The 23,077-nt window shown below is 39.2% G+C and overlaps 2 protein-coding genes across 5 annotated transcripts in view; both read left to right on the forward strand.

Annotated features, from left to right (window-relative positions):
- The window catches only part of LOC100566857 (complement component C6), a 147,809-nt gene extending 138,732 nt beyond the window's left edge, over positions 1-9,077 (forward strand). For all 4 annotated transcript variants that reach the window (XM_062972450.1, XM_062972451.1, XM_016990880.2 and 1 more), the window contains exons 15-18: positions 1,677-1,868; positions 2,542-2,632; positions 4,663-4,904; positions 8,120-9,077. In XM_062972450.1, coding sequence (XP_062828520.1) covers positions 1,677-1,868; positions 2,542-2,632; positions 4,663-4,904; positions 8,120-8,292 — 698 coding nt within the window. In that variant the 3' untranslated portion in view covers positions 8,293-9,077. The remainder of the gene's footprint in view (positions 1-1,676; positions 1,869-2,541; positions 2,633-4,662; positions 4,905-8,119) is intronic.
- Positions 9,078-12,583: 3,506 nt separating this feature from the next.
- LOC100567051 (complement component C6) overlaps positions 12,584-23,077 on the forward strand; it is a 28,713-nt gene continuing 18,219 nt past the window's right edge. Inside the window, 8 exon segments of the mRNA XM_003216231.4 lie at positions 12,584-12,736; positions 15,038-15,194; positions 16,569-16,713; positions 17,865-18,006; positions 19,047-19,185; positions 19,787-19,987; positions 20,286-20,526; positions 22,114-22,236. Coding sequence (XP_003216279.2) covers positions 12,594-12,736; positions 15,038-15,194; positions 16,569-16,713; positions 17,865-18,006; positions 19,047-19,185; positions 19,787-19,987; positions 20,286-20,526; positions 22,114-22,236 — 1,291 coding nt within the window. The 5' untranslated portion in view covers positions 12,584-12,593.

Genomic DNA, 23,077 nt, shown 5'->3' on the forward strand with positions numbered 1-23,077 from the left:
AATCCCGGGAGCGGAGTGAGCGCCCGCTGTTAGCTCCAACTTCTGCCAACCTAGCAGTTCGAAAACATGCCAATGTGAGTAGATCAATAGGTACCGCTCCGGCGGGAAGGTAACGGCGCTCCATGCAGTCATGCTGGCCACATGATCTTGGAGGTGTCTACCAACAATGCCGGCTCTTTGGCTTAGAAATGGAGATGAGCACCAACCTCCAGAGTCAGACATGATTGGACTTAACATCAGGGGAAACCTTTACATTTACCTAATATTGGTATTATATATTATTACATTGCTATATTGATAGATACTGATCTATGACCTCTTCACATGGGGCTAAAATTAGTGGCATGCACCAGTTTAACCCAGGTCACTCATGGAACCCACCAGCTCCCATCAATGATGCCGGCACGGCTCCGTGGGTGAAGGAGAGTGGAGCTGGTGCATGATGCCACCACAGCAACACAGGAGGCTGGAGCGATGCGGAGTAACTCCAGCAGCCGTGTGACAAAGTCATTAGCTAATTATGGCCCTCACATGGAAGAAGTCTTGGAGGTTATATTTACACGTGCACAAGTCCCATTTTAACTGAAACTGAAGATGCCTTTGGGACTAAAGTACAGTAGAGTCTCACTTATCCAACACTCGCTTATCCAATGTTCTGGATTATCCAACACATTTTTGTAGTCAATGTTTTCAATATATTGTGATATTTTGGTGCTAAATTCGTAAATACAGTAATTACTACATAGCATTGCTACGTATTGAACTACTTTTTCTGCCAAATTTGTTGTCTAACATGATGTTTTGGTGCTTCATTTGTAAAATCATAACCTAATTTGATGTTTAATAGGCTTTTCCTTAATGCCTCCTTATTATCCAACTTTTTCGCTTATCCAACATTCTGCCGGCCCGTTTATGTTGGATAAGTGAGACTCTACTGTAGTTGCATCAATCATATGTGAACCACTGCCACTTTGTGGTCCAAGCAGAAGAAGGGAAGTTCTTCCTAGTAGTGAGATGAGCCTTCCCTCCTCTGGCCAAAGCCTGCCCCTGAGTAAACATGTGTACAAATGTGCTCTATGCTTGTACAATAAGATCTATATATTCATTGGACCAGTATCTGAATTTTCATTTATCCACGTCTAACAAAAACAAAATATGTCCTGTCAGTGCATTTTTAGTTCCTCCTAGATGCCAGGTGGCTTTCTCCTCCCATTACTGTTTCTGCTATCCTTTACCTGCTTTGCTTGCTGCCATCACTGCTTTATTTTGGTTCCCTTTGGTGCAGTTTTTACCTTTGCTAGTGAATTTATAATGCAAGTGGAGCTGACTCAATTTCAGCCATAGTACATATATTTCTGTTTAACTTTTAAAATTATATTTATCATTTTTTATAGTTTTATGTACATTATAGTGGTATTGCTTTTAGTAATGAAGGGTTGGTATAGGAATTAGAACTTAAAATAATTAGAATTGAAAACAAGCTAATATATTAAATAATGCCATCTCCCTTAGACAGCATGCTTTCACTAGGTTAGGCTGTCCATGTAAAAAATAACAATAATGAATATTTGCATTTCAGAAAATATGAAAATTATTTAGTACATCTTTCAGTTTTTGTTTAACTGGCATGTTTTTTTTCCCGTCATAACATTAATTTTAGCTCTTTTTTCCTACAGTGTCTGTTTGTTCCAGACCAGCAGCATCTCAGGATGTCTCCATTTCCCCATTTAAAAGTGAATACAACATTGGGGAAACTATCCAGCTTAGGTGTCCTGTGACTTTTGTGTTAAATGGCCAAAGCAAATACACTTGTGGTCAGGGGCCATCATGGAAACCTTCCATTTTGAGACTACTTACTTGCGAAAGAGGTAAAGGCAGCCTAATATTTATATTGTTGGATCTGGGACACTCAGAGTTAAATTATCACTCAGCCATGAATCTCTGGTTGACATAAAGCCAGTCATGATCCTTTATAGGATTGTTGTGAGGTGAAAATGAGGAGCACATATGCTTTTAGCAAGGGAAAGATTTTTAATTCACTCTGGCTTTTCAAATAACTTATCTCCAAACTCATGCGTTATTTTCCATTATTCTTTGGTGAATTTTGCTTCAATAATAACAACAAAATCAACCCTGTAATGTAAGTGGAAGGCTGATGGACTTAGGAGAGTGAGGGCACTATATTTAAAGATATTAGAGGTGAGGTCAGGACACATACACACCAATTTCTCTTGTGGGTGGGCCTTCAAGATGTATGTTCACTTAGAGTGGCTCTATAAATTTAATTAGGTTTTCTTAGCCAAGGAAGGTGGTTTCTCTAGGTCCTTCCTCCGAAATAGTAAGAACCTAGCTTTAGCCCATGGCACTAGTATTTATTGATGGTCTCCCATCCAAGTACGAATTGGAGCTGACCCTGCTTAGCTTCCTAGATCAGATGGAATGTGGTGCCTTCATTTACATATATTCATTACAGACATAATACCTATCCCATACTGTCATCCTTGTTTCCATATATCCTCAAAATTTTCTTTTCTATTGCAGCTGATTACATTCAAAACCAAGGCAGCTGCAGTCCAGGCCAAAAGCTGGTTGGATCTCAGTGTGTGTGCATGTCCCCAACAGAGGATTGTCCGTAAGTTATAGCCTGATAAGCATCACTTTTTGACATTTGTGGAAAAGTTTAATGGCAAAACATTCATGTTTGGAAACAACTGAAGCCTTCTTTGTCTATTCTCTCAAATTTGCTACTGACAAATGGAGGGGGGTATGCATACTTGGCAACCTCCCAACCCCATCCCATGGCCACATCCTCTCAGGTCTCTAACTTTGCTGTGTGGAGTGTCAGCATTGTATTATACTGTGTTTATTTTATGCGTTGTTTTAGGCACTTTATGCCATATGTAAGCCGCCCCAAGTCCCTTTTGGGAGATGGAGGTAGGGTACAAAAAATAAAGCTGTTGTTGTTGTTGTTGTTGTTGTTGTTGTTGTTGTTGTTGTTGTTATCTGCCCCCTTGTGTCCAGTCCAAGCTAAATATTACTTATTTGAAATGTATTTACACCCTGCTTGACTTTAGGATGATGTACAAAAAACCCCCAATTTATAACCATTCATGAACAATTCAAAGTGTGAAACAGTAACCAATAATTTACAGTCTAAAGCCATGGTAAAGTAGGTAACAAATTACAGCAAGGTAAAACTATGTGCATTGAATGAAATCCATACCCCAAAAGCTTTAATAAGAAGGCATATAAAATAATTTAGATCAGTAGTTATTATGTTTTTGGCCTCTGGGAATGCTATGTATTACAAAGCTTGGGTTCAGACACAGTTCCGACTCTTCATGACCTCATGGACCAGCCCACACCAGAGCTTCCTGTCGGCTCTACTGAGCCATTTAGTTTTCATGGCAAGAATACTGGAGTGGGTTGCCATTACCCCAGGGATCGTATTTAGTCTGACCTGTCTGCTGTGACCTTCCCGTCTTGGATGGTCCTTCACGGTTTAGCACATGGCATCATCGAGGTGCTCAAGCTCCAGCACCACGTCAAAGTAACAATCCTTTGAGAAGAGTGTCAGTGGTAGGAGTATTGAATGAAGAAGGGTGGTGGCCAGTGAGGATATAAGCAGCATATTAACTCACAGTAGTATTTGAGAGGAATATGAAGATCTCTATCACTTGGTGGATGCAGGAGTAGAACAGATGGAAATCTTTGCATTACTAGAAAAGGTTATGAGAAAGGAAAGTTGTCATTCATGGTGGTAACAGTAACATATGTGGAAGCCTTCACATTTGGTGGCACTGATGATTTAGGAAGCACCACACATGAATCTGTACAACCATTGAAGGAACAGTAGCCCTGTCAGTTGACAACACCAGCATGTGGTGATTTGTGTTTTACAATTATTTCTCTACTATTTGATTTTCTGCACATGTATAACAGACTATAGTTCAGTTTTAAACTGTGTGGCAAATTCTATGCTACTCTTGAAATTCTCTTAATTATTAGGATAGCTGTTGTTAAGTATGGGCCCCAGATGTATTTTTGGATGACAGTTCCCATTAGCCCCAGCTAGCATAATCATGGAAAGAGAACTGAAGGTAGTTGTGAGCCAAAAACATCTGGAGGACTAGAGCTGGCTATCCCTACATAAGGTTTATAATTTCATGAGATTTATTTCTTGCAATATGGCATGTTCAGCATTCTTGGTGTATAGTGGGCCATCAGCATCTGCTGGAGTTTGATTTCAGGACTCCTCATGGATATCAAAAATCTATGGATGCTCAAGTCCCACTTATCTAAAATGGCAAACAACTCAAATGACTGCCAGAGAAAGCCTGAGGATCTACAGAATGCCTACACCTCAGTGTAGAACTCAGCAGACAAGAAAAGCAAGGTTTGCTCTTTGGAACTTTTTCAAATATTTTTGAGTTGTGTTTGCAGAATCCATGGATACAGAGCAGCCAACTGTATAACTGATTGTGGTTAAATTCTGAGTGCTTTGACCTGGCTTCTCTGATCAAGAAGGCTCTGCTGAGCAGCCTCCAAGAAAAATTGAAGGGTTCTCTTTAGAATAAACAAAGCTAAAGAAAACTTCCTTGTGCCTTGTTCCTTTGGATCCTTTTATTACTCAATAAGACTTAACTTATTGTCCTTTGGCAGCCACCACTCTGAAGATATTTGTGTACTGGAACCAGCTTCTGAACAAATGCTTACAAAGCCCAGCTGCCAGTTCTTGGCAGAGAAATGTTTGAGAGAACATTCCTTCCATTTCCTGCATTCTGGCCCCTGCCGAAGTGACGTTGACTTGAGTTGGGCCATGGAAAGGGTCAAAATCTCTACGGACAGCATAAAGAAGAAGCCCTGCGGTTATGATTTGTGCTATGACTGGGAGGAATGTTCAGGTATGTATGGCTATTTGATCCTCTGATTGCAGTGATTTGAGACATATGCTTCTACAGTGGTAGGGAAACATATATCGTGCTTCAGATCTTGCTGAACTTCATCTTCCATAAGCCTTCGGAATTGCAGCACTGGCAGATGGTTGCTCATGTTGGAGGACAGTTTAGATTTAATTTGAACTTCAAAAGAGAGTGCTGAAGATTAGAAATTAAGAGACTACAGTTCCACACCTTGGGTTGCTCCTTAAAAGTTCATATTAATAACCAGAATAGATCTACTGGTCCAATGACATGAAGGCCAGCAGCCATGAGCTGGGACCTCATCAGATGCAGGGTTCCCCCCATTTTTACACACTTTAGAAACATCTTAAAGATTAAATCCCATGGGGCCCATCAAATGATGCAAGAGTACTTCCGTCCATCGCCCATGGGATTCAGTCTTTAAACTGTTTTTAAAGTGTGTAGAAACTAAGGTTTTTGGAGTCAAGGAGCAATCATCTCCAGAGCTCCCAGTTTGTACAGAAATGGCTAAAGGTGCTTATTCGAAGGTGGGATGAGAACTGTCAGATTCCCTTATTTTAGATCACTGTACTGGGGTTAAAAAAATGGCCATTCTTATGGGTGGTCTGCTAATGCTCCTTTTGTTTCCATTAGTTGCTTAAAGGTGGTGTGGGTTCCTTTGAAAGAAGTGTTTGAAAAGGGTGCCTTGTCTCCTTTAGCGTAAGGGGCTTGAGGGCAAATGGTCCCAGAGAAAGTGGTGTCTCAAAAAGGATGCCTGTTTTTCCTTGAAATGAGAGGAGACATCATCTACCTGTGTGATGAGAGTTAAGCTGATGGTTGAGCTAGATTTGGGAGAAGGTGATCCTGTGTGATGTGTGTGAATAAATTCGCTGATTCTTTAAATATGGAACCCCATGAAACACCACACAAAGAAGACGATTCCACCCAGTTTCCCCCTTTTGTGAGATGAAATCCATAGTTGCAGCAGAACAATATCTGCAGGAAAAAAATGTTCCCTGTTTCTGTACTAAACAATAGCATGCCAACTCTTTTAAAAAATGCCCTTGATTAATTAGGGGATATATTTATTTTTAGCAGTACACACACAATTTACAAAGATTTCCAGTGGCAGCCACTGCTCAGAAAGGACATTCCAACAAACTTGATCATTGGTTTGTATTGTCCAATATTGCATTATTTAGCCGGCTAGAACTCTCATTAAAACCCCAGGATTCATCAACCAAAATCAATGGGAAAAGAAACTAAAGAATCCTGAGACCATGAGTTTAGAAGCATGAACTGAATGAGACATGCACTCTTTCTGCACAAAGAAATCTACACCTGGTCAATTGAGAATTCTCATTACAGAATCAGAATCTGAGAGTGGTAAGATATTGGGAGTCAGATATCTTTCCTAGTCAGAGTTCTATAACTCCGTTTTATGCCACCTAAGAACTCATGCAGATAGGTTGAGAGAGAAAGCCCCCTCAAGATCACCCAGTGAGTTTTTTTGGCTTACTGGAGTCTTGGATTAAGATTCCCAATTCTCAGTCCAACATGCCAACCCCAGAATTAACAATGCACATGCTATACAAGGTGCTTTTGAATTCAATAAATTAATTGTCATTGTGCTATTATACAGTGAAATTAAATGCATTTCCCAGCACACACCACAAAATAACACACCCATCCCACTACACCTCAACAACCACTTCACAGCCCCCAATGCCACATCAGTGTGAAACCACAGAGTTCAACCCGGCCACAGCTCTAGGATAAAAGCTATTTCTCAGCCTATTTATCCTTGTCTTTATCACCCTGTACCATCTGCCAGATAATTCTGCCAATAATTCAAAATATATATATGCTGGGTGAGATGGATTCCCAAGAATGCTCTGAGCTTTTTTAAGGCTGCAAGACTTATAAAGTTCTTCCAAAGAAGGGAGAGAGCAACCAATGATTTGCTGTGCAGAACTGGTGACCCTTTGGAGCGCCTTCCTATCTGCCACTGTGCAGTTACCAAACCATACACAGATGTAGTAGGTTAAGACACTCTCTATAGCATAGCGATAGAAAGTCACCCACAGTTTTTCGTTCAGTCGTTGGTTCCTTAGAAGTCTCAGGTAGTACAATCTCTGCTGGGCCCTCTTAACCAGCACTGCCATATAGGTGTCTCGGGTCAGAACTGTGCAGAGGGAATTCATGGCCCATTACACTTTATGAGCAATTCACAGATTTGTAGAAGAATGACTTGCACAATATGCATTTAATTCTTATTCACTATTATTTAGTTTAGACAGCTATTTTGCAAGTGGAAATTATTGTATTTTAAATAGATCTGCTTTTTTGGAATGTTTAGAACCAACTTTCTAATCAAAATGCTTGAAGTGGTGGTTATTTTGATCATTATCAATAAACAAATTCTTATAGAAACACTTTTATAATGATTGACACCACAACCCTTTTGCCTATGCTTCCCCCTTTTCAGGTTGCATTGCATCCTGGGAACTACCCACTTCTGCTCCAATATTACTTTCTTATCTTCTGTTGTCATGGAGTGTTTTCTGCTTATTGAAAAGAGTGTGCTTATGTGTATTGAAAGATATAAAATCCCCTATAACAGTTATTGAGCAACATGGGGAAACAGTCACAGATTTTCCCGTAAGTTTGTGAATTGTTTGTTGGCTGGAACACGATACCGAATAGTCCTGCCAGAAAACAGAATGGTTGATGAATCTGTGTAAACATAAGTCAGGAGAAGGTTGGTGTGGGAAAGAAATATAATTGGAATAAGAAATGTCTCCCCTCCCTTTAGTATAAGCAAGTTTTAGTGCACTTAAAAAAATAGCCATGCTGCTCCATGAGAAAAACAACAACAGTAGTTACCGCTGAGCAATTTTTTCATTGTAATCAAACAAAATGCCCCTTTGAAGGAACTGAGGATTCTATTGAGCTGGAGTTTTATTTAAATTTATGTAGTGATACAGATGGCTGTAGACTTTTCAATCTCATTCCTCTCTTCAATTAAAAAAAGTAATAATAAAAAGTCTTATTCAAGCAGTGAAAACCTCCAAAACGTGGTCTTACAATAAAATAAAGGAAAGCAATAGAATATAGTAAAACAAACTAAGCCTGTGGACTGACAAAGGTTTTTAATATATCCTTGAGAAATATATGGTCAAATAAAACTAAAAACTATTTTTAAACATTTTTTGTAGAGTCACGTTTAGAATGCTTCTGCCTGCTGCCAAACCAATGCCCACGAAACAATGAAGAACAGCTTTTCTGCATCCAAACTAAGTCAAGAAGTACGACTGTCAACCTCTGTATGCTGGCAACAATGAAGTGCTCTAAAAGAAACTTTGAAGTACTACATGAAGGAAGATGTTAAAACTGAAAGCCATTAAGCTCAGCAATGGACTGTCTGCTCTTCTACTTGCTGTTTTTGATGTGTATTTATCTTGCTAATAGCACACCACTTGACCAAAGAGCTGATATAACACAGCAACCTAAATATTTTAGCTGTCTGGTCCCTTATGTTCTACAGAATGATATACTAAAAATTGGCTACAACTCAGTGGCAGGCCATGTATGCAGAGTTCAGAATGTTACTTTTTAGGCTACAATTTCTAGAGTCCCCTAGTCTGTATGAAAGCAAGGTTAGAAAGACGGCATCCTGAGACCTTGGTGAGAACCACCACCAGCTGACACAGATAATGGTGAGCCTTATTGACCACTAGCAGTGCTTGCTGTAAAGCAGCATCATTCTAAATTCATAAAATAGATTGAGGGTTATTCTGCAGAGGTGGGAAAATGCCATTGCCTTGGGGGGCAGCACTATGGCTGTTGCTGCTGCCATTTTGCATGCAGGCATTACAAAGGCTTTTTGCCACTTCACTCAAAAGTTCATATACAATACATATTGACCCATGGATAAATTTACTCTTTTTTGGTGGCCAACCTCTAGGCTTATACATGAATATATACATATTGCATTGTCAGAAACAAACAGTGTGGATCTGTGTTCCACACTGGACTTCTATATGATTTCTGAAATATCACCACTATACACTCAACATTAATACCTGTAACTAGGATCCATTTGGCAAAAATTCCAGGAGCTAGGTTTCTGTTCTGTTAAAACTTAACTAATGCAAATAAATGTCTGTTCAAAAATCCCACTTTTATTTATTTGCTGGAGTGAGCCTTTCAAAAGAAATAGCTTTTCAATACTTCCTCAAAGCAGACCATATGGCTGAATGTGTAAGCGGATTGTACACACAGTAGCATTTTCTTCACTGTGTGATCAATTGGACTTGGCATTTTATGGTTTCCTACAGGGTTTTTAATTCACTAAGGTAAGTCTGATTATCATTGGTTGACATTTATTAATTTTTTGTGTTAAACAATGTATCTAAAATGTAAAAAAAATTCCATACCTTGTCACAGTCATAAATTTGACTGTAGTCAAGAAAGCAGAAGACTAGGAGTTGGATGGGCAGTTGTGAAGGAACTAGATATGTTTCACAGATACAAAGAAATATAATTGAACATCAAAGTCATGATCATTCCTGCCATAGTATTTCTGATTTTGATTGAGGAAAACTGACAGCAGGAGAACCAACTCATTTCAAATGTTGTACTGAAGTTCTGCAAATATCATCTAAAAAGATAAATAAGTGGATCCTAGAGTAAATCCAGCCTGCACTCTCCCTAGAAGTAAAAATGAGGCTATTATACTTTGGGAATATCATACAGTAATGTAGCTAATGAGAAAAGTTGAAAGCACTGAGTAAAGTGAAAGCCAAGAGGGAAAGAGGAAACAGTTGTAGAGACTAATAGATTCTATCAAAGAAGTCTCATGCTTGAGCTTGCAAGACTCAGTATGGCTATCTTGTTCCTCATTCATAGATAATCTAATAGCAATAACACATTTATGCATTAATTTAGAAAGATACAAACACTAGCTGGGGAGGAATGGTGTAAGAAGGTGATATGATTTTAAGATGCTGTAGTTGTAGTCTTCTATTTAATAGGAAAAATAGCTACTGGTGGTGAATCTGTGCCAAGTTTTAGTCTGCACTTTTAGAATCTAGTCAAGTTGCTGAATGTATTGTGCAAAGACAGACTGGCCGAATATCTTAGGTTCTTCATATGTTCAGGCTAAATCCTAGAATGGACTCATCACCCCATTTACTTGGAAGCCACCAGTGACTTTTAGTGGTGAGATTAGGCCATGTTTTTCTTTGTCGGCTATCCTGTGCTATTATCTTAGTTCAGTTTGAACCCACAAAAGCAGTTCATCAGTGGAATGAGCTTCTTGGGGAGATTATAGATTCTCCTTCCTTAGTGGACTTGAAGGGGTCCACTTCAGCTATATCAAGAAAAATATTAAGGAGTGGTTTAAACTACAGTTCATTTTACTAGGCAGGCTAGCCCTTATCAGAGCTCACAATGTGTGTGTGTGTGTGTGTATGTATTAGAATTTGTTAGATTAAATGTTGAGCCAAAAGTCCACTTCAGAAGGGCACCATTACTAATTTCTGTATTTGAAAGCAAAAGCGAACCCTTGCCAAATTAGGATCTGATAGCATTTACATTAAAGGCTGCAAGATTAGAAATAATCAAAGGATGTTTTTGAAAAGAAAAAAAATGTACTCAGTGTAAATATGGTTGATATTTAAAGTATCATGCAAATGATACTTTCTACTTCATATAACATTACCCTTGTAGCCTTCTTAAGACCCACATCCAGTGACATCACAAGGTATGATTCCTAAGTCTCATGTTTTTGGTGCTGAAATCTCAAGCCTGGGTTAGTCCTAGCAACCCTAAATCAAGTTGGTGAGGACAAGACCAGTGTAGTCCCATTCACAATATAACCCATTGCCTAGGGCTAGGCCTGTAGCCAGGATTTGGATTCGGGGAGGGGGGGGGGGGCTGAATCTAAGTGAGAGAGGATCTACCCTAGCAAACCTTTTGTATCGTTATCCCGATACCCCCATGCATATGGGATATACTGAGCATGGTGATCAGATCATGATATGAATAAGCACGTACCATGTGCCACGTACCAGTAAGGCCTTCTCGCGGACCACCCTGAGAATTTCAGGGGGGGGGGAGCTGAAGCCCCTCAAGCCCCCCCCCCCCCCCCCAGCTACATGCCTGCCTAGGGCATACCATATAGATACAATACTTTTCAGCAGTAAGGGACATACACTGAACTTTCTGTTTATTCCATTTTTCATTAAAAATACATTGCAAAATGTGTCCACATGAAATCCGTTGCGCATATAAAATAGACATCAAATAGAAAATGATAATTCAAAGGAATAGATAAAGCAACAAAACATATTTTAATAAGAAATAATACCATACAATTAGAAGATCAAACAAATTTCCAGCCTATTCATCCCGACATTGAAATTTTTAAAAAAGATTATTGCATTTCAAATGGTCTATTTATCAAATAAATCCACAATACAGCGGCTTTACAAAGACAATAAATGAAACACAATAATAAAATCAGAGAAAGGGGCCTCATGTACCATAAGGTCCAGCCCTGCTGCTCAATGAAAGACTTCCAACTAAAGCATTCCCAGCAGATCACTGTTTAGCCTCTTTTTGAAGACGTCTAGAAAGGGGGACCCCTCATCACACCTCACCCCACTCCAACTTGTTATTGGTTTCATACTTTGTTCCAGGTAATAGTATGACTGACATCAAAACATGGAGCCACATTTAAATCTTAGATTTTTTTTATCAGGGTTTGTAGGGATGGGTGGGTGTATAAATCAAATACAGAGGTGGCTAATAAATTTTGCATCTGAACTCAAACTTGAAAAATTGGGTGGGAGCAGTTGAATACTACAGGGAAAAGGGCTTTGAACAAAGATCAAGGACAATGATGGAAAAGCCAAAACATAGTAGATGAGTCCAGATGTAATTCTTTCCAATTTTGGCATTTTACCAAGAATGCACAAATAAGTCAATTCCAGGCATGTTTACTCAGAAAGCGTCTCCACTTTCACTTCTGCAAAACACTGTTTAGATTCATGTAACAACTTTTCTGTATCTAAAGTACAGCTCATGTCCATAAAGTGTATAGAAAATATTTGAAAAGTATGTAAATATTTGAAACAGGTTTTTATGTTCTACCAATAATATACTGTTTTCTGTGCAAAACAAAGGAGTCCAAATTGATTTGAAAACTGTATCATTTTGGAAGACTTCTTGCATAGCACAAATAACATTGTTAAAATTACTTCTTGCTTCATTAAGAAGGAACCTAGTTAAGAATTACTCCTAAAATGTGTGAATAGGATTGGTGCCTGAGCATGAAGAAAACATCAGAGCTTTATAGACAGTGCCAGCTGATAACATCCATTGTAATGAGTGGCAAATCTGCTAACAAGTTTTGTCTACACTTGAATAGAGTTATCAAAAGGGCTAGATGCGTTGTGTGGATAGAGTTCAACACTTTGGATAACACCCTTAAAGATCAAACACAAATCCCAAAGCAGATCCTGTAGTCCCATTCAACCCTATAGCTACCATTCTTTATAGATGTAAAAAAGTGCTTAGAATATGTGTGTGTGCGTGTGACCTTGCAAACGATTGCTACAGGTAATGTATTAAATAAATATACTCATGTACATATGCATGCTTCCATCTTTTTGACAGTTCTGAAAAATGGGACAAATCCGCTTACTCTTGCTTATTTTGCTGTCTGTTGTGATTAAGAAAACGTTTGGATGCTACTGTGACCATTACCCCTGGAATTCTTGGTCCAGCTGTTCAAGAACTTGCAACTATGGGATACAAAGCAGATCAAGGTGGGAATAAGCATGAATATATATTTCCAAAGACGGAAAACTATTGCCTTCATCTATTTTTTAAAAATATAAATACTGGTGATATATTGTAGAGAGATAATTCTCTCTTGACAGCCAGAGAAAAGAGTTAAGAACAGATGAAAGAATCCTTATGTGAGCATTACATATTAGCACTGTAACTCTGGTACTAGATTCCAGTCATACACATATCACTATTTATTGGTAAGTAGCTGCCTGATGTTCCCACCCCATCCACTATAATCTATCTCCATCTTGAGAGATAGAAAATGGGTTCCTGTCACAAATCCCTCCCATACTTTAGGCGATCACTCGTGGCCATGTATTATTGTCTTTCAAGGGCAGAGTCATGGTGGTGGGGCCATAAGTGAATGTGGAGGCCTATTCTGGATCCACATGGTATTTGACAATGAGGACATATTTTCCAGATAGAAGATAATCCTGGCAAGGGTTAGCTTGACGATTCTTGGCACGTTTCTCCTTTTCACCCTCTATTTGTGCCTCTTCAAAATCCATAGCACTGTTAGTAACAGCTGACCTCCAGTTAGAAGCTCAAGGATCAGGGCTTTCCAGTTCTCACTGTTTATTCCATGTTTTTTGAGGTTAGCTTTAAGCCTATCTTTAAATCTCTTTTGCTGTCCACTGACATTCTGTTTTCCATTCTTGACCTGAGAATAAAGTAACTGCTTTGGGAGACAGTGATTGAGCATTTGGACAATGTCTGCATGCTGGAGACAGTTTGCAAGAGGGTGGTGGTGGGAATGTTTGGCAGTTGTTTCTTAATCAACAGGGGAATGTATGCCCATTAATCTCAATGGCTATTTACTGGTGTGAGGTTTGGGGGGCTTTCGTGCAATCACTAAGCTAGGGATCATGAACATGTAGCATTGACAAATGCATCAGTGTAGATTACATATTCATAATTACAGATGTGACGGATTTTTGGTACTCACAAAACACACAGGATATGTGATTGATTTTTGATGCCTTGGCTCAAATATTTTTTTGAGCTATGAAATTGTCAACTCCTTACTGCTGATGTGAAAATCTGCAGATAATTCATTGGCAAAACAAAGTGATGGGATGGGCAATTCAATGGAAAAATTATTTTCAGAATGTTTTTATTGCTTGAGTAATAAAATTAACAGTGCCTCTGCCATTCATTTTAATTGAATGAGTCTCAAGCTGTTGGTAAAAACAATTTGAATTGTTCCACTGGCTAGAGGAGGGAAATTCCAGTATAAAGATAAACACAGGTTATTTTTCCTTGTTAGATACTGTGAGTTGAGTGTTATGGTTTACAGGAAGTGTTAGAGAGGATAGTAATGAATTTGTTTTCTTCTTCATTCATATTAAACTTTTCTGTTATGAATGTGAAGAAATATGTTAAACAAGTGAAGGCAAAATTCTCTCCTATTTGTACTGGCTAACGCAGTGATTCTCAGCCTGTGGACCATGGCCCAGCAGTGGGCCATGAGAACGAAAATCTGGTCTGCAAACCTCCTTCTTCTTTATTTCTTTATTTTATTTTATTAATTTTATTTCTGCTCCTTTCCGCAGAGTTTACCATTGTATTGGATAGGCCATGTCAGCTCTACATTATTAAATATGGTTTTCTGTGAGTGAGCAGATGGCGACTACTGGATGGCATATGTTCTGTTTCAGAAACTAGAGCTGATATGGTCTATCCAATGCAATTTTCTGAGTCAGCACCCCAAAAAAACCAAACCAAATCTAAAGTTGACAAAAAACTGATTAGTAACCCTTTTGGTACTAATGTTGGAAAGTGGTCCCTGGTCAAAGTGGGCCCTGATCAAAAAAAGTTTTGGAACCACTCGGCTAAGGAGACCATTTGGTGTCATGGTTTGATCATTGGAATGTTACTCTGGATAACAGGGTTTGGATCCTCACTTGGCCACGGCTATCAGCAGGAGGGTTAAGGGGCTGAAAGGGGAAGGGTCCTTCTCTGCTGAAATCTCTTTCCTCTTACAATTTCTTCCATGTTCATCCCCCCTCTACTAAGTTATTTCCAAACCAAATGTGATGAAAGTTACTCAAATCTAGCAGAAACTTTGATAAGTGCTTATCCAAAATGAACGGAGATTAAATTCCTAACCTTTCTAACAGGTTGGTGGAAATAAGTTTAGCTTATTAGCCCCATCCTTTATTTATGTTCCCCAAAGGAATATGTTATGCAGGTCTTCTGTATTTCCCACTCCACCTATGCCATATTCCAGGCAATAAAAATCGGCACTAACTGAAAAATGATATTTAATCTTACAGACAGAGAAATCAGGATGATTATTATTATAAAAATTCATGCGGCAGATTGTGCACGTGGAGTGAATCTCGGGCATGTAACCAGGAAGCATGCCCCATCAATTGCCAGATGAGTGACTGGAGCACATGGTCAGAATGCGACCCATGTGTTAAAAAACAAGTAAGCAATTGAATCACAGGATGCATGAGCAAATAAATGAATATGTTCTTCTCTACCTTGTGCAAATGATGCAAGTACAAACAGACATTGTTCTGGATGGAATTGCTAATGCATATTGCTAAGGTAACCGCCAAACAGGAATTTGGAAGCTTTTTTTGTTTGTTATTACAAGTCCCTGAGTCCTCATGCCAATATTCTACATATAAGGGTGCCACAGTTACAAGTGACTAAAAATTGGGGTGTTTTAGTGGTTGCCCCAGTATAAGGAATACCTTGCTTCACAAAGTTGACATGACCCTTTCTCTATCTACTACTATTTTCTCTTGCTAAGTAAGAGCTTATTTGTTGATTGATTGGGTTTTATCTCTCGTCCCTTTCTTTTTTGTTAACTGTCTTGCTTAATAATTAATTAATTTCAATATTTCTATTTGATCCTATATTATATTATATTTGACCCTATATTATAGAATCCCAAGGCAGCATACAAGTATAATCAATTTAAATGATTTGAAACAACTGTTCTATATGATGCCACAATTATAGTTTATGGTAAGCTATTCCATGGTAAGCAGTCACCTCAGAAGAATATGAGAAGAATCTTGTAGAGACAGGCCAAAAGTTCACCTTGTCAAATATCCTTTTCACCCAATGGCCAATCTATTGCTCACAGGAAGCACATAACAGGGCAACTATACACTACACTATCCATTTTGTACTTTCCAAAAACTGACTGACAGACCTTGGTTCTCAAAGGTGATAAAGTGCTATTCTACTGGTAGCCATTGATGGCCATCTGGTCCATGAATTTATTCAGTCCCCTTTTGAAGCTATCAGTACAATTTGTGACAATGAATCCTACAGCTTGATGTTCTGTGAAGAGAATTATATAATCTTCATGCAGCTTCTGCAGATGATGCTAAAATAATTTTATTTTTGGCTATAGATTAGTTTATGTCATCACAGTCAGACTATCTAGGGTTAGAAACTGTATGTAAGCCAAAGTATGCACTGTCTGAAAGCTTTCCATTAAATCAGTTCTCTGAGCCAAGTTCATTGTGATGCCAAAATCTAGCAATGGGTATATGTGTATGACATGGGAAGCAGAAAAATGGGGGCCTAACCACAATCTGTTCCACCAAAATTCTCCTAAGCTTTTAAGTGGCTTCTAAAGTTGCATTAGGTAAGCAATCTTTTTGAGCTTAATCTTTACCACAATATAAAATAACTTGTGTGTCTGTGTCCCTGTGCCAAAGTCCATATCTGAATTTTACAGTTACAGATGTGCAGCCTGTGTTTAAATGAGTTTATAGCTGCAGATCCTATGGGGGAGGGGGGCACATTAGATTTGTCTCCTCACTTGTTTCTATCTTTCAGTTTCGGATTAGGTCTTTGCGCCAGCCATCTCAATTTGGAGGCCAAGCCTGTACTGAGCAATTGTCAGATCAACGACCATGTTTCCCAACAAAACTGTGCAATATGGAAGATGTGAACTGTGAAAATAAGATGCAGTGTGATAATGGTAATTTCTGCTTTATAACTAGGCATTTTGGAGATTTTGAACATTTAGAGTATTAAGGCTGGCCAGGCTCCTGCTTCTGCCGCTGCTCCAGCCAGGCCACACCGAGAAACGTGGAGGAACAATGGTAGAAGCAGGAGCCTGGCCAGCCAGGCCACATTGGGAAACGTGGAGGACTAGGAAGAGGGGGCAGAGTCCCACCCCCTCTTCCAAGTCCTCCACGTTTCCTGGCATGGCCTGGCTGGAGCGGTGGCAGAAGCAGGAGCCTGGCCAGCCTTTGCTGCCCGCCCTCACTCTCTCACTCATCCTCCCTTGTTCGCTCACTCACCGGGCCGGAGTGGCATTCTTTCTTCCCTGGCTGCAGGAGCAGAGGCACCCAGAGCAACATGGCGGGCACAGAGCAAGGGGCCCGCTGGCACTGGTAGGAAAGGCTTCACTGGCTCTCCAGGATGGGAGAAAGTCCATACCTCAGTTGCTCAGTGTTTTCCCACAAAACAGCGACTCTGCAATAAGCAAAGTAGTGAGGGAACAATGTACCGTACTTGTCCTGCCCAAAAAGAATTCCAGCCAGCATGTCCCTGATTTTGGGAGATCTTTTAGCACAGTGCTGTTATTCCCTGATCCTATGTATTCTTCATAGTGTTACCAGGTGAGAGTATAGCGGAATCAGTAGCATCCAGATAACACCATGTGCAAAAGACTCAGACCAGGCAGAGGAATTGAAATGAACAAAGGAAACTTTACTCTTGCTTGTAGAGTTGAAATACAAATAAACAGTTCTGCAATCATACAATGTCCATGTAGTTGCATAGGATCAATAACCAATCAATCAGCATCAATATATACAGATTAGCATATTCAAAACAGCTACTCGACCGTAGCAAGAGAGCCTGACTTTCCTGTGCTCTCTCCTGAAGCTCAGATTCTCAACTGACATTCTCAGCCATCTGCTATCAAACAGATACATTGTTTTAGGCGTGGCTTTGCCTCTGCAAAGCTGAACTCTTTTGCAGAAATCTCCTGCAAACAGTTCTTTACACACATGCATATATACACATTAGCATTTTGGCGCAATACATAGTACCACTAAAAGTACCACTGGTCCATAGCAGTTGACTACAAATTCATTAGCTACTTTTATGTCACCAAAACAGGTCGCTGCATTGCCAAGAAACTAAGATGTAATGGAGATGATGACTGTGGGGACAATTCTGATGAAAGGAACTGCAGGACCATAAATCGTGTGTGCAAAAGGGATTTCATCAACATACCAAGTGCACAACTTATGGGCCTTGGGTATGTTCATTTTGCTTGGACACTGGGTTTCACAGGAACTATCCAAAGTGCTGAACCGTTTTCCTAAAACTGATGGATTGTAGTAGAATAAAAATGTTAATAAAACAAAATTGAAGCCTTATAATGTCAACATCTTGCTTCCTCCCTGTAAACAGTTCTATACTGGATTTTCTGTTTGGTTTTAAGGGCTGAAACTGCTTCTCTTTGGGGGCTAAATTTCCTCAGATATCTGCATGTTTGTGTTCACTGCACTTGAGAAAATAAGGGGAAATAATAAATCTCTCGGAGCTCCTGAGAAGTGCTGTTTTGGACTTCAGCTCCCTGGATTCCCTAAGCAACATGGCCAGTAACTATGATACCAGCAAGATTCTGAGAATAGCAGCCCCAAAATCTAATGTCCCTAAGGTCTGAAATAGCTATGATAAAATGCTCTGTAGGGTTAGATGTGACTGATCAGGCCTAGTCCTACATTTCTTCTAATATGGGACCCACGCCAACTTACAATAAGGTTAAAACAAGATACAGATAAATACTTGGTGGGATATAAGGTTAGTATTACATTTTAAAAGTTTAAAATCAGTTCACTATGTAACAATAAAGAGAAATACAACACAACTGCCATTATTTGCCCAATGCCAGTTTAAATACAAAGCTTTACCTGCCAATGAAAAGAGAGCAAATACAGGGCCTACCTAGACTCTGCTAGAAGGGAATTCCATAGCTTGGAATCAGTAATCGAGGAAGCCTACTCCCACATCCTTGCCAAACATGCCTGTGATGAACATGAGGCCAAAGGAAGTCCTCGTCAAAGCATCTCAATGAATATTTGAGGGTAGGCTTATAAAGAGAGGATCTGTATTCAGAGTCAGATCTAAGCCACATAGGGCTTTGTAGGTCAGACCACCAGGTAATACAGAGATCTCCAGTTAATGCTATGAAATGATCCTGTCTGAAATGCCAGGGAATTTGAGTTGATAGCTCTACTTAAGAAGCAGCATCTATATTCCTTTTTTTAAAAAAAAAATGCTATTTTCATTTAGGTACCATATTTTGGCAGATGAGAGCCGAGGAGAAGTCCTTGACTATTCTTTCCATGGCGGGAACTGTGTCCGTGTGAAGTCTGAAGACAATAGGACTACATATCGTGTGCCTGCAAACCTTGAGTCAGTCAACTTCCAGGTGATTGTAAAGCCTCCCAAAGGATCACCGCTGAAATTGGCCAGAAAGCCAATTCAAAGCCAATTTGGAGGGTCACTTGAATGTAGCAACTTGGAATTGATAGAATACCTTGCTACTCTTTTCCTGTATGGGAAAGGGCTTTATTGACAGTCAAAAAACTATCATGAAGAATATAGGCATTAATGGGGCTGCTGAGACATTCCGGAGGGCTGAAGTTTGCCCATGCCTGCTCTAAATGGACGGAGTCAGAGGTAGATTTTGGATCATGAATACTCTATCCACTTCCACTCTGTCTCTAACTCGCATGCATCTGAAAGGGCATACATAGCATGCAACTAATAAGAAAATAAGAAAAATGCCTCCAGGCATTTCTTGTGTGTCTTTGTATGTGTGTTTTTGTTTTTATAGTAAATTGAACATGAATAAAACATTCCTCCAGAACTCTTTGCATCATACAAGCAATGTTGGAACCTTAAGGATTAGAGACAGAGGGGAGCAAAGGGAAGATAGGGTTGATATTTAAAGCTTTGGATGCCAGTTACCTTTATTTCCACCATTTTTTCAGTCTCAAAACTTCATTACAGAACTTTTTTTTTTACAGGTGAGCAATCAAGAAGATGATGTGAAAGCCCATTATTATACAGATTTAACACCCATAATGCAAACTCAAAATCAACGAAGTTCATCGCACAAAACTTCAAAAGGCTATTCTGGAATACCGTATTTCTTTGGTGCAGGACATAATTCAATGGTGTCATCATCTCGTTCCTTCAAGGAAGCCATTAAATCATCCCACAAAATGGTAAGACTATATTGCCGTATATATTGATATCTTCATCTCTGGATTCTTAATCTTTGGCTGGATTTACACTGCCAAATCCAGATTATCTGCTTTGAACTGGATTATAAGAGTCTGCACTACCATATAATCCAGTTCAAAGCAGATAATCTGGATTTTATATGACAGTGTAGATGAGGCCTTTGTCTTTTATTAAATGGATCAGGACTATCTGTGCTGAAATTGATTTATTGTTTAAAAAGGGGTAAATGGAAATGCATAGTAATGAAAATTATAAATTTTATTTTGTCTTCTCTGAAAGAGTTCCAACTTCATTAGGGTTCATAAGGTGATTGCCGTTTCAAACTTCACAGTAAAACAGTCAGACTTGCAGGTCTCCAGAGTCTTCTTGAATGCCCTCAACAGCCTGCCTCTGGAGTACAACTATGCCCTTTACAGCCGGATATTTGATGACTTTGGCACTCATTACTACACATCTGGCTCATTGGGAGGGAGATATGACCTTCTTTACCAGTTTAATGAAGAGGAGACAAAAAACTCAGGTGTGTGTCTATCTAAGAGCCCCACTGAATGGTGCAAAGATATTTGTTGCTGTGTTTCCTGGGATTTTTTTAAAGCATCCAAATGACTTTTCTGTTGCTCTGAACTATTTTTGGGAAATGTCCAGTACCACGTACAATACTTATTCCCAACTTCAACACATAGCAAACCAATGTGTCCTGTTTTCTTCTTTTCTTTCTTTTTTACTTTTTAAAAGAGTTATAGTTCTATAATGCATCTATGAAATAGCACTTTCGCACTACAGATTGCATACATCAAAAAATTATAAAGGAGAAACAATTATATTAAAATGATATGACTATCTTAGCAAATTATAGCCCATGAAAAGAATATACCAGTAAGTGAAGGTGCAAGAAATACCCAATAGTCTACAAATAGTCTACCTTTGAGGTGGTTGTGAGACCAAGAGAAAGGCCTCCCCAGCAGATCTCAATGCTTGTGCTGATTCATAGAAGGAGATGTGGTCTCGAAGATAGGTTGGACCCAAAGCATACAGGGCTTTAATCACCTGCACTTTGAATTGGGCCCAGAAACTTGTTGGAAGCCAATGGAGCTGCTTTAAAAGGGACACAGTATGCTCCCTAAAGCTTGCCCCATTAAGTAATCTGGCTGCCGACCTTTGCACTAACTGCAGTTTCCAAGTCGTCCTCAAAGGCAGCCCCACATAGAGTGCATTACAGTAGTCCATTCTGGTTGTAACTAAGGAGTGGACCACCCTTATGGCCCTGAAGCTCGTGATGTTCACCATAAGTGCAAGGACATTGTGGGATATTGTTTATAATGTAGATGAATCCCTAGACAGGAATGGGTAAACTTTGGCTCTCCAGGTGTTTTGGACTTCAACTCCCAGAAATCCCAGTCAGCTTACTGATTGGTAGGAATTGTGAGAGTTGAAGTCCAAAGCACCTGGAGGGCCAAAGTTTGCCCTAGACCATGGATGAGGAGTCCTTGGCTCTCCAGATTTTTTTTGGAAAACCCAGTATTGTCAATTATTATTACTAATATTATATTTCTTACCTGCCTTTCCTTATGGCTCGAGGCGGGTCATAGCACAGCCAAAAACACACAAATACTACAAAATTCTACAAACACACATATTAAAATGAAGTTTCATAAAATATACATATCAAACTATTTCTTTAAAATACACATTAATCACACATTAGAATTAGAAGAATTCATGTGATTGGTATACCATTTTCAGGTATGGTAGAGCACAAAATGGAGTTCAGGCAGAAGTTTGTCCTTTGAAGTTGTCTATTTATTTTCTGGGGCTAAATCCAATGTTAGTTCTAGCATAAGTAGGCTCATTGAAAACAATGGAATTGTGTGAATAAGATAACCTATTTATTTTAATGAGTCTACTCTAGTTGATTTAGCTCCCAAATCTTCCCTTTAAAAATATGCTCAACTAGATTATTTCAAAAGAAATTTGTCGTTTGAGAGTAGCCTAGAGACTATGCTGGCCCTCATAATTTTAAGGATCAAATATCACATTGCTTGGAATCTTGAGTGAATTTGTCTTATTTGGGTAATTCGTGTCTTTTTTCTGGTTGAATGTTCTCCAGGTTTAACACAAGAAGAAATAACAAACTGTGTGAAATTTGAAACAACATTTTATATTTTGTTCATCCCAATAAGAAAACGTCATGAGGAATGTACCCGCAGTAAAATGACAGAGCGCTATGAAGGTACATATCTGTTTCCAGGACTTCCCACACTTTTGTACTAAAGAACTAGCCAAATTTCCCTCTGTACAATCCAGTTCTATTTGGACCACAAGGACTTCCAAATTAATATGAAAAGTCATTATGGCTGCAGGCCCATACCCATTTACATTGTTTCTAACAGGACTTACTTCAGAGCACACAGTAGTGGTAGATGGGGGATTTACTGGTAGTTTAGGACCTGATGATAGATTCCTAGGTAAATTTGAGTGGTTCTCATCCATAGGTATCCAATGTTCAAATATAAAGCACATGAAAAAAAATTCCTAGCCACAAAATTAAGGTGATGAAATGGAAAAATCTTAGGCATAAGACAAAACAGTGCTATTTAATGGTTTAAGCATTGGACTATGTCTCTGGAGATCTATTGGACATGAAAACCCACTGGGTGACCTTGGGCAAGTTATACTCTTTCAAAGTGCATTTACACAGTAGAATTAATACAATCTGACAGCACCTTAACTGACATGGCTCAATGCTGTAGAATCCTGGGATCTGTCATTTGTTGAGGCACCAACACTCTTCGCAGAAAAGGCTAAAGACCTTTTGAAACTACATGTCCCATGATTCGATAGCATTAAGCTATGACAGTTTAGCTGGTGTCAAACTGCATTAATTCTACAGTGGAGATGCACTTGTACTCTGAGAGGTAGAGAGATATTCTTGAGAAATTCTTTCAAGAAAGGCTAGTGATTGGTTCACTTTAGGCTCATCATAAATTGGAAATAGGTTTGAAGGTACACCACCACCACATCAATCAAGAATGAGCAGAGCTTTCAAAAGATACTTCATAAACTACAGTTCT

This window comes from Anolis carolinensis, chromosome 2 (genome assembly GCF_035594765.1).
Source record: "Anolis carolinensis isolate JA03-04 chromosome 2, rAnoCar3.1.pri, whole genome shotgun sequence".
NCBI lineage: Eukaryota > Metazoa > Chordata > Lepidosauria > Squamata > Dactyloidae > Anolis > Anolis carolinensis.